At 31.6% G+C, this 12,852-nt stretch overlaps 1 protein-coding gene across 2 annotated transcripts in view; it reads right to left on the bottom strand.

The window, feature by feature from the left end:
• LOC127729668 (uncharacterized) overlaps positions 1 to 12,852 on the bottom strand; it is a 246,127-nt gene that overhangs the window by 170,120 nt on the left and 63,155 nt on the right. For both annotated transcript variants that reach the window (XM_052237522.1, XM_052237521.1), the window contains 2 exons: positions 11,565 to 11,822; positions 10,796 to 11,056 (listed from right to left, as the gene is read on the bottom strand). In XM_052237522.1, coding sequence (XP_052093482.1) covers positions 10,796 to 11,056; positions 11,565 to 11,822 — 519 coding nt within the window. The remainder of the gene's footprint in view (positions 1 to 10,795; positions 11,057 to 11,564; positions 11,823 to 12,852) is intronic.

Here is a 12,852-nt window from a genome sequence, read left to right on the forward strand (position 1 = left end):
CATCGATTCTTTTTCGTTTTGCAGAGTCGTTACATTGTAGAACGTTTAACAGTTCAAATTTCGTTCAATCAAGGTAAAATATAATTGATGAATAAATATAGTTATTACACAAGAATCAAATAACATGAAATGTTCTTACCTTTGTGTCATAAAAAGACAAAACCCACATTTCAGCTTTATTGAACAAAGGATATTACTTATCATAAGTTCATCAACAGTTGAATAATATAGTTTATATAAAATATGCTTCTTAACGAATTTCAAGTAAAAAGAATAATATTGCTAATTAAACCCATTCAATAGGCATTAGCTTCAATAATTAATTTATAATGTATAAAATCTTCCATTTAACGACAAGCAAATTATGTCGTTATTCTGTTCATATTTCAGCTTTATAGAACAAATATTACTTATCATATGTTCATCAACAGTTAAATAAAATAGTTTATAAAAACTATGCTTTTTATCGAATTTCAAGTAAAAAGAATAATATTGCTAATAAAACATTCAATAAGCATTAGCTTCAATAAATAAGTTTATAATGTATATGATTTTCCATTTAACGAAATGCAAATTATGTCATCATTCTATACTGCTATGAATGTACATTGTGATGGAAAGAATGGATAGCAGTCATTGATTCTTGTACATGTACAGTTGTCCAAAAAAATCGCAATATGCAAAGAAAGATGTGCTTGCCTTCTATATTTAATTAATACTTTAAATAATACGCAGAGTGCTGTCAATGAATAGGAGGTACAATTTTCAAAGCTTGTTCATTGAGTATTGGAATTACTAAAGGGAACATGAGAATGTTTATTCAACAGTTACATTTAAAGAGCCGATATGTTGGATTTATTCAGAAGTGTATTGCATACCATATTTGAAGAAAATATGTTGCATACGCTACTTAATCACAACTCCACGCGAGGTTTCTATTTTACATATCACAATAAAATAATTGTTATATGTTACTATATCTGAAGTGTCTTTTTATCAATAAACATAGAAACGAAGGTTTATATATTGAAATACGAAAATATTCGTCTGATTTGTAAATTTACCGCTTGTGTTCTATTGCAAATCATGACGGGTAGTGCATGCACAGCAGTAGAATCCTACCTTATCGACACATCCGTTCTCTTTCCGTTAGGAATTCCTGCGATTTCCACAATTATTTTTGTATCTTTATCTTTATTCCAGTGCTTGTGTTACCTGCTATAATTTATTAGATAGGGGATTGCTGCTTACATGGAATATATTGTATCAAGAGGCCCTAGTTTTAAAGTTGAGGTCATCATATTTAAAGTTTTATGAACGACATCATGGGTTAGTTGATCGTTATCGCGTATCGATTTTACAAAAAATCACAATCCCGCCTGCTTCTCCTCGTTTGATAAATAAGCGAATGAGACTTATCTCCGAATTGAATAAAACGACAGGTGCCACGTGTGGATCAGGTTCTGTTTACACTTTCGGAATACATGAAATCGAAGGTGATATATCATGGTCCTAAGTTCAGAGAACCCCAAAACATCCATTGGAACCAGAACTTCAAAATAATTATGGATTCCATTGAGGACTCCGCCAGACCTGGGGTCAATTACATGCCAAAGTAATTAATTACATTTCAAATACACTGATTTTTAAATGTAATTAATAACATCACAATTACATTGATTTTCAAATGTAATTAATTACAATTCAATTACTTTTGGCCAATGACATGTCAGAGCTATATCATATAGGATAAAATCATAAAAATGACAACACGCTGGAATAAAACTTCCAAACATGGACTATTTAACAGTGAAAATATTTGTACAAGCTTCTTTTCAATACTGATTATTTTATTACATTTCTTATTTTTATGGAAACATTTATTTTGATAAATATAGATTCTTACATTGATACCAGTGGATTATCGGATTTATCCAATCGAGATAGTTAAATTATCAATTTTAAAGTCCGAGCCTCGGCGAGGACTTTAAAATTTATAATTTAACTATCGAGATTGGATAAATTCGATAATCTACGAGTAACCATGTAAGAATCTGTTTCTCTAATGATTAAAAAATAAATTTTCATTTTTTGTTAAACGAAAATCCCATTCGAGTGCCTTCCACATTCCACAAAGTTGTCAATTTCTTTAACACCTGTTAGAATTTTTTGATTCATCCAGTGAGCTGATAAAGGTTATGACCCTTAAACTCATCCAATCATCTTCTGAGATCACCGGCAGCCACACGTTGATTAAATTTTTTTATACAATGGGTGCAGAAAGGGATAAATTGTCATAGAATTAGAGAAAATTATATATCATATAGATACAAATTGAATATATTTTTCTTAAATATGTTTTTCTTAAAATTTCAAGTTTCTACTAAAATTGTAAACTGAGATTTTTTTTTAAAGTTTTCTTATTTACCTCATCATGATATGTGAGTCAGAAAATTTAAGGTAACTTTCAAACTTCCATTTTTTACAGAAGAGCAATGATAGCATTTTGCTTTTATTTCATTTCCAAACTTGTCTTTTATGTAGTCAAAATTGTCAAGTATATTGGACTCCATCCTTGTACGTTTTTGACTGCCATATTTAACAAAATTCAGAAATTGTTTAAATAATACCTATCTGAACAGATTTTAACATATAAATATGATGGTTATGGTTAAAAATAAAAATTGCCTTTGGCATTTTAATCAAGGGACATTCTTATACTTTAAAATTAATTAAGTGAAAGAAATATCCTGAGGCTTAGATTATTGTTAATTGTTAGAACAACACATTTACAAATTATATGCCAATCATGTCAATAAATTGGTATTGTTTTTAATTTTTAGATTTTTATGTATGCATGTGTAAAAAAATATTAATGAACTAAATACAAATATTAAAGATTATATTAATGCTCTAATGATTGATGAAGTATTACAATGTATTAGGAATGTTTAATATTTTTTCAACACATTAAAATGTTTTTAAAGTTTAAAAAAAGTACTAAGTGCAATCTAATTGTAGAAAAAATACAATTTAAAAGTGCATGATGTGTGATTGCGTCAGAAAAGCCAAAAATGTTTAAAATGTCCCAGCAAATATATGAATGTAATTGAAAGTAATTGAAATGTGATTCATAATTACATGGCAAAAGGCAATGTTATTAATTACTTTCAATTACATGTAATTGAAAATATGTTCAAATACACATTACATTGAATTACTTTAAAAATTGTACAACTAATTGCAATTACATTTTTAATTACCCCAGGTCTGGACTCCGCATGAACTAAACGAGAAGAAGTAGAACTGAACACTTTGTCAGAATGGGTTAAAGCTATCAGGTCTCTGGTAAAACGTCGAATCCAAAAGTTGAAAAACTGTGTAAATAATCGACCACAGTCCGTATTCAGAAACGAAGAATCTGTGAAATGTCTATCATCTCTTCACAATAAATATTTTGTTGTTCCTACGAACAAAGCTTCAAATAATATTGTTTTTGTATGTAAATTGTACTACTACGACATGTACGAGTGTCTTGTTAAAGAATAAAGAATAAATGAGCACTCAGGTAATCCCACATCCAAAAACATATCATTTGAAAAGAATGGGATTTTGGCGAATCCTAAGTCCTTTATGGCTTCAATGAACATTACATTGAACAGTAAATCTAAGAACTTATTAAAATAAGAAGATGTGGTATAATTGCCAATGAGACAACTTTCCAAAGACCAATAACATAGTTAACAACTATAGGTCACCATGCGGCTTCAGCAATGAGCAAAACACATACCGCATAGTCAGCTATAAAAGGCCCCGAAATGACAAATGTAAAACAATTCAAACGAGAAAACCAACGGCCTGATTTATGTAAAAAAGCGATGAACGAAATACAAATATGATATTCAGCAACAAACGACAACCACTGAATTACAGGCTCCTGACTGTGGACAGGCACATACAAAATGTGGCGGGGTTTCACATATTAGCGGGCGCCCAACCCTACCCAAACCTGGGACAGTGGTGTAACAGTACAACATATGAACAAGCTATCAAAATTTCCTTGTTTGTACTGGATACCTAAGCTTCACAAAATTCTGTACACATGACGGTACGTTGCCGGCTCATCTGCATGTTGTACAAACGAATTGTCCATAATATTAACAAAAATTATGTCCGCCGTGAAAGGTCTTCAGAAATACTGTGAACCAGTTTACTCGCGTATTGCTATTTACCATATGCGGATTCTAAAATACCCTAAAGAACTTCTTGATACTTTTATATCTCGATCTTTCTCTAAAATTATTTCTATCAAAATCTTTATACCACCATTCCCAAATCATCTAAAAGAAATAATCCACAAAGTGAACAAAAAGGTGAAACATAATACACGGTGTAACAAGTGATCAGTATGCTGGAGTTTCTTATTCATGTTATTGACAACATATTTGTTGAATTTGGAGGTAGACTTTTTTTAAAAATTGTCGGCATTCCTATGGGAACAAACTGTGCGCCTCTCCTTGCCGACCTCTTCTTATTTTCATAGTCGGAGTTCCTTCAGACACTTGTCAAAAATAGGAAGATCAAAGAAGCCAGATTATTTGATTTCACATTCAGATATATTGATGATGTTCTTTCCATTAACAATCCAATCTTTTCTAATCGGTTTCCATTAACATGATTGATATATCCTCCAGAACTAGAAATTAAAGAAACAACAGTAACGGCTTCCTCTGGCTCATTTTAAGACTTATACCTTGAATTTGACATAAACGCTCATCTCAGTACCAGAATCTTTGACAAACGGTCGATTTTAATTTTGAAAATATAAATTTCCCCCACCATAGCAGCAATAGACTTTATAAAACTTCACCAGTGTCTGAGCAGAAAGTTGATGAACCAGGGTTATGTCAAAGAACGTCTCGTCCTTTTTCTACAAAAAAATTCATCGGAATATCCCAAGACCTTGTTGATAAATATTCCGTATCAACTTCACAAATAATACATGATGGTCTTGAAGTATAGACTCTAGGTACTGACGTTGTTTATCATGTTAATTGTGTTTTACAATATTGTTGAATAATTGTAACCTTTACTGTTTTGTCCATTTTTTGTTATATCATTTTGGTTCGACTCGGTATTTATACATGCCGCCATTGTGTTTTTGTGCTATGGTCATTTTTTTTATTCTTGTCCTTCATTTTTACTTATAACTTATGTGCTTTGTCTATGGAATGTCTACATGCCGTTTTGTTTTTTCTTTGTTGACATAGTTGTTTGTTTGTAAAGTGATTAAGATTATAAAACAATGTTGAATGCCGTACCCCAATTTTTGACATTTTACCTATTATGTCTGTTTGTTTTGCACACACATTGTTGTCAATATATGTGCATCCAACACTCATTTTGTTCATTCGAACAACAGAAACGGCAGTGGGCTTTAAAGACGTTGTAATTACTTTATTTATTTAGCGAAACTAACTTATTTTAGCTGTCGGTATCTCTTACTAATAAACGTATTTTGAAGTGAATCGTCTTTTTGATCTGAACTGATCATAAAAGACTTTAGAAAATATCCTGGTTAATATTCGTTTACAAATGTATATTACATAAACTCGGTAATTGTCGGTCTAATCTAATTCAGGTAATCAATATCAATTGATTATAGTCTGTTTGAAATAATAATACATAGAGACTCCTAAGGAACATGAATGGCTATTTTGAGCTATTCAGAACAGAAAAAAAAAGAAAAATATCCTTTTGTATCCCTATGTCATAGTCAATCACCTATGACCACAGGTAAATATACTTCAACAGGTTATCAATCATCGGATCTTTTAGCGAATATTCTGATAAAACATCAAAATAATAATATAAATTGGAATATAATTCAATCAGAGAAATTTCAACCTATCATGATACAATTCCAGTACCTCGCACAAAAAGTCATCAAGGGTTACACCAGGAAGAACCTTTAAGAAGAAGGTTGTACATATCATGATATGAGTCATACATTCCATCCTTTCTCAAAAAGTTTATTCCACGATAACGATAAAACAGAAGCCCGTTCTTCACTTACACCTGGGTTTTCGATATCACAAACTTGTCAAATCTTTTACTAATTTTTATCATCAGTACAAGGATATCGTTCGTAAATATAAATCAACTTGCACACAGTTTACACGTTTAGGTGTTTTACATCCCACACTGTATGGTAGTATTCTATAAAAAGCACAAGAATGTAATCATTCACATCAAACGCTTACCAAACCTTTAAACAGACTTATTCACAAGGGATATAGTTACGATACTTTTGTCAAGTCATTAAAAATGGTATTTTATTTTGAATGAATATTGGTTCGCTCATACGGTCTTTGCATCAGAAATAAACACATTTTTTCTCATACAAGTTGTTGGCATGATACGGGTTATGTATTTCTCGTATAATTTATGATGGCATGATACTTAACCCCTTTAGGGAGGGATTGTGATTGATTTCCATATGATGCAGACATAATCTTTTGATCGGTTCAATTGAGGTCTGGAGCTTACATGTCAGTTACTGATAGTAGTCCTTTGTTAATTTATGTTGAACATTATCAATTTGATTAGTTTCTTCTGTTACCTGTTTTAACATTGGACTGGAACTTCTTTTTAAACTGAGTTTTACCGTGCTTTTTTATGTGTGTTTGTTTACTTCGAATTGGCAAGAGTTATAGAGGAGGGTTGAGATCCAAAAAAACATGTTTAACCCCACCGTAATTTTGCTCCTGACAAAAGTCAGCAACCTCTAGCCTATGTTAGTCTCGTGTTGTTATCAATTTAGATTATGTGTATGTTTCTAAGTTTAGTGTTGCGTTCATTTCACTGAACTAGTATACATTCTTGTTTAGGGGCTAGCTGAAGTCCGCCTCCAGGTGCGGGATTTTCTCGCTGCGTTGAAGACACATTGGTGGCCTTGAGCTGCTTTCTGCTCTTTGGTAGGGTTGTTGTCCCTTTCACATATTCCCCGTTTCCCTTCTCTATTCTATCTTGAACTCTAAGAGAACATACGATTTATTTACCACGGAATTGTCGAATATATTAGCTTCATTTTTGTTTGTTTTGTTTTGAACTTATCTAAAGCTATATGCCGTGTAAAATATTTTTCGTAAAAAATAAACCAATTCTAGATTTAAATGTAAAACTAAATGATGAATGTTAAATTGTTGTTAAAAACGACTGGACATTCTCATATGAAAATGGTGGGGATGACCCTGAGGACTTACTCTTTTTAGCATTCAATGCAACTAAGTATGTCAAACACGAAAAATATATGGTTTATGTTTATGTAACCATTTACAAGATATATGAAACTTTTTAAATGACAGAGGGCTTGGAATGATCCTGGAGACTCACCTATATATCAATAAATGCTTTTTCAAACAAAAACTTTTATGATTTAGGGTTGGGAATCTCATTCATTTTGAGATAGCGTTAACATTTTTAAATAAGGGGAAGGTAGTGGCCCTTATAGAAAACACATTATATTTCATTCATTTCATTATGATATGAAAAACAAGAAATTGTATGGTTTATGGTGAGGGTGAGGATCAAGGTAATTTGAACATTTCCAAATGTCAGGACGGGGATGAACCCTTTTGACTTACCTTATATATCTAAGAATTCTTCTTTACATAAAATATATGGTTAAGTTATGGGGATGTCAACCATTTTCAAGACATTTGAACTTTTTATAATGGCAGGAATAGGAGTGGCTCCTAAGGACCCATTTTCATTTGACTTGTCTTGTCCAGTTTGAACATTTTCAATCCTCATATTATCAATATCATTTACGTTTTTTGTGTCATTTGAAAAATAGCATTTTGATCTCAAATATATAGTTATTTCCATTTTTATCAAAAGTGGACAAAAGTCATATAACACTATAAGATTCACATGACGCCTTGCTTCCAACATGTAAGAAAATGAAAAACATTATCTTTATGTACGAAAATTATCGTCAAAAAATATTGATATTTAATATTTAGCCACGCAATAGTATATGACAACATATAAAGACATTTTTGGGAAAGTTTTGTTAAGATCCCATTAAGAACAAAGACGAAATTAGTACTGTAAAGTTAACATCCGGTCCATGATTCAATGAAAAAGTGATGAAATTCATTATTTGTTATCTAAACATAAAGGAATGTTGGAACTATACAAAATAGACTTGATACATAAATGTCAGCATGAACACGATAGTATATGATGCTTTTTTATGTAACTAGGTCAATCAGTTCAAGAGTAAAAGTAAATTGAAAAAGTGTGTCCCCTTTTAATAAAAATCAACAAAAACAATGGAATATATAGCAGACTTGATCCAAACCGATTATAAAGCCCGATATATATTCATAGGGATATTACTAAAAATTATGAGCTATCTAGGTATATATTACACTAACACTAGACATCAATATGCACGTTCATCTGAAAAGGTAACGGTATACATTTTTTTTTTACTAACAAAAAAATATGTCGATGTCATGGTATGTTATACTTCCTAAATATTCGATACAAAAATATCCCCAATTGGTTTGAAAGCGCACCAATTGAGACCACTGGCAGATTTGATTGTTTGGTTTGTCTTTTTTAGAGCGAGAGAGCTCCCCAAACACGTCAATTTGGAGTCCGCTAGCTGCAGAAAACATGACATATTGGGCATTGAGATAAATAATTCAATCATCATCCTTATCGTAACAATCTTCTGAAACAGTCTGATTAGTAAGCTAGTTTCTACAATCACCACTGCACTGACAACAACAAATGTTTGTGCATGACAAATTCGGTTCTTAGCAGACGCAATATTTGCTATAACTAGTTTTGTCTTTGCATGTACAAACAAAGTCCTGTAAAAAGTCAGAGGACATTGGACTTTCAAAATAAACAGGATCTATGGAGCTATTCCCCATTTTCCATCCATATTCCAAAGTTGATCTAGGTTGAGATTTGGCGATATGAGCATTCATCCAGACGTACAATTATGAGTGAAACTCGAAGAAATTGTTGTCTGAATGATGCAGCTGAAGGAGGTAGTCTCACTAAGTAAGCATCCTAAGATAGCGCCGGTTTCACTCATGACTTTATTGAGATCACCATGAACTGATTTAACATTGCTCATGGGGTCATATAGACCAGCGATGAATTGACTTTGCACTTCAACAGATATGTCAATAGTATAACCAGCTAGATTGACAAACTTTGATACAAAGCTCGCCTTAGAAAAAAATAATCCTATGGCGGTCCATTTTTTAGAAGGGTTTGTGTCAATAGAGATGGGTAGTCGACTCCTATTTGTAATTCTAGTATTAAGTATATCTGAATATACATTATATAAACTGTAAACTATAATAGATAAAGAAAAAGAAATAGATATCTAAAATGTCTTTAAGAGTCTTTTATCCATTTCTTGTATTTTTGGCTTAGACAAATTAAGACAAAAAAAAACACCCTGATACTTGTTTAACGATTTAATTATGACCCCATAGGGCTTCAACATCTGATAAAAAATCAATCTCAAAGACGCGCAAAAATAAACCTTTCAAGAATAAGATCGAACCTTGAACTATATTATTAGGTCAGCTATTTATCCCCCCTTCCCTATTTTCTATCCACGGTATACGAAAATTAAAAAAATGAGGCAATGATGGCCATTTGAACATGTAAGTTAATACGATATGTTTTTATTGTGTATATTATTTCCCAAAGGTGTCGTAAAGGTTTGAATTTCCACTCTAATACCGTCTGATTTTTATTTTGGAATGATCAATCAAATGCACTTTTTTTTCTTTGAAATTGTAAATGATGGTATTCTTCTTACCTTTTTTTCAATCCTATTATGTACCCCCTGTTTTCAAGGGGGCGTGTCTTATTAGTCGTCCCCGAATAACTTTTAGTAAATTGAACCTCAACTTAAAGACCTACACCGGGTTAATAAGATCGAGGTAATATAAGTAAACAAAAATAAAATAACAAAAATACCGATCTCCGAGGAAAATTCGAATCGGAAAGTCCCTTATCAAATGGCAAAATCAAAAGCTCAAACACATCAAACGAATGGAAAACAACTGTCATATTCCTGACTTGTTACAGGCATTTCCTTATGTAGAAAAAGCGATCCTTTATGAAATGAGATCGTCCCAGGTCTCTTAGATAATTAGTGTGCGTTGAATAACAATGAAAACTACATGAAAAGATTTGTACATTTATTAAAGACACCACCTATTTTTGTAGGTTCGTGTTGCTCAGTGTTTAGTTTTCCATGTTTTGTTGACTGTTGGTTTTTTTTAGTGGTGTTTTCCTTTTGACGTGCTTTATCAATTTTCTCTTCGACATATGAGTTTGAATATTCTTGTATTACAAAATAATAATAGAAAAAAGCCATGGAGACCGCATTTATTGGAAAGATGCTCCAAACTTCTGAATGATCACCCTACCTGTGATCTGGTCATAATCTTCATGTATTTCACAGGAAAACACTATCAAATCAAACGTTGTATTTCAAAAATAAGTATTAGATAAAATCAAAAGCCCCCTTTTTAACTTGCGTGCATTCAAATAAATTGCATTTCAATATTAAAACTTGCCAATTGCAGTCATACTCACATAAACACCAAAACTTGTATACGATTGTGTTATAATGGCATATGCTATGAATGCAAACTTTAAAAAAGAGATATAGCAACATATATATATATATATATTTTAAGCAATCGTAGAACGGAATATTGTTTGTATGTATTTATTATTAAATTACCTTTTACGTCAAGAACTGCACCATTTAATATATCTTTCATCTTTATCTCATATTTTCCTTTATCTTCGATAGTCGTCATTAGAATATTTAACTTGTGAACTTTTCCATTTTGCATCGTCGCTATTTTAATATTGGACGAAGATTTAACTTCATGACCGTCTTTATACCATACTGCTGTATACGATTGTTCTGCTTCACAGTCAAAACTTACTTCTAAGCCCTCCATTATCATTTCATTCTTCAGGGAACGTATAAACAATGCTTTTGAAATATAAAGGGTTTAAATTCATTTATGAACATTTAGTTAAAAAAAGACCTCAGAACGTTACTAGACTTAAGAGATATATACTTAAAAACTTTATACCCACTTTTTGTATTTCGTTTGTCCACCGGTTTCTTTGGAAGGGTTCGTGTTGCTTAGTCTTTAGTTTTCTATGTTGTGTTTTGTATACTGTTGTTTGATGTTTTGGTCTTTTTCTTTCTTTTTGCCATGGCGTTGTCAGTTTATTTTCGACTCATGAATTTGAATGTCCCTTTGGTATCTTTAGACTTTCTTTTGCATGGAAGTGATATACAAACTCTCTGTGGAAGTATAATTGAAATGATCGAATAAATCGAGGTATACCTTTTATATCTGTATAGAACATAAAAGGAAAATAAACGACAAATTGTGCAAATTACTAATATTGCCTACGTATACAGAAAACAGCAAACATCGACAGATTTGTTTTAAATTCAGAATGTTAAAAAACAAATTTGATAACGTTACCTTTAACAATTACTTTAACTTGTTTTTGCACGTTCCCTGCCGTAATACTATAATGTCCAGCATCACTCATACTTGCATGTGGAACTGTTAAAGTATGATCTCTTCCATCCCGGTCAAATAATATATTATCATTTCGTTCTACTTCATTTCCGTCTTTAAACCATCTAACATCAATTTTATCCGAAAAAAGTGAGAATTTCAGTTCTAAATTATCCCCTTCGATACAAGTCGTATCTGTACATTCCAATGTGAACATTGCTGAAACAGAACATAATAAAAGCGTACATTTTAAGATTCCAAACCCATTATATTTTGTTCAGTTATAATAGGCAATTCTCTGGAAAATTGTATCTAACCTTTTTACCGATGTGCGTGTGTTTGGTTCACATTTTGAGAGTAATTCTATGCAACTCGTAAAGAGAAGCATCGTTCAAGATTAATATTGTATCAAACTCCAACAGTCTTAAAAGTTGTGAACAGATATGATGAGGAGTGTTGAGGCGACGAAAATTTCAAAGTTGTATGATTTTCCATCTTTTGACAGTTCTAGTTGATTAAAATGATATTCTTCGAACAAAGCAGCATAATTCAGATCCATATTGGTAAAAACTGTATGTGTTAACTACTATGGTTGTTGTTCTCTTTGTTACAGTGCCGATTACAAAAAAAATTAAACAAAAATAAAAAATTGGATGTCTTTATGATATGCAAAATCTGTTTAAAGAAACAGAGTGATATGTTTTAAATAGTGTTCATGTATTTTTGATGCAGAAGACTATTTATTTACACTACTTTTCTTTTCCTTGTTTAACCTTTGAAGATTTAGTTAAAATGCCTATATTTTATCATATAGCAAGACGGAAGTGTGGCAAATCTAAATCACACGATACAAAATTAAGTTGATAGCACGCGATTATCTAGGACAGATACGAAGAAATTGCACAGTATTATCTTAATTCAAAGATAGTATCTTATTATCGATTTGACCAGGATGATGATGGCTATTGTTTCTCATTTGGGAATTCAAAACGTTGCACTTGAGAAACTTCTACAGGCACGTAGAACATGAGAGCAGTAGTAAATAGTTACCTAAAATGAAGCTTGTTTTCAAGGTACAGGTACAAGAAAAATATGTAGTGAACAAGTTTTTTTCTATATTGTCTTCATGAAAAAATAGAATCTCGCACTACCTGTAGCTTGAAAACAAGCTTTGTAAAATGGACTTTTTATGATATTTTTTTTCCAAACGTAATGTTATATATTCACAACATTTCGGAATAAATACTGT

The sequence above is a fragment of the Mytilus californianus genome, unplaced genomic scaffold, assembly GCF_021869535.1.
Source record: "Mytilus californianus isolate M0D057914Y unplaced genomic scaffold, xbMytCali1.0.p SCAF_2, whole genome shotgun sequence".
NCBI classification, from domain to species: Eukaryota; Metazoa; Mollusca; class Bivalvia; order Mytilida; family Mytilidae; genus Mytilus; species Mytilus californianus.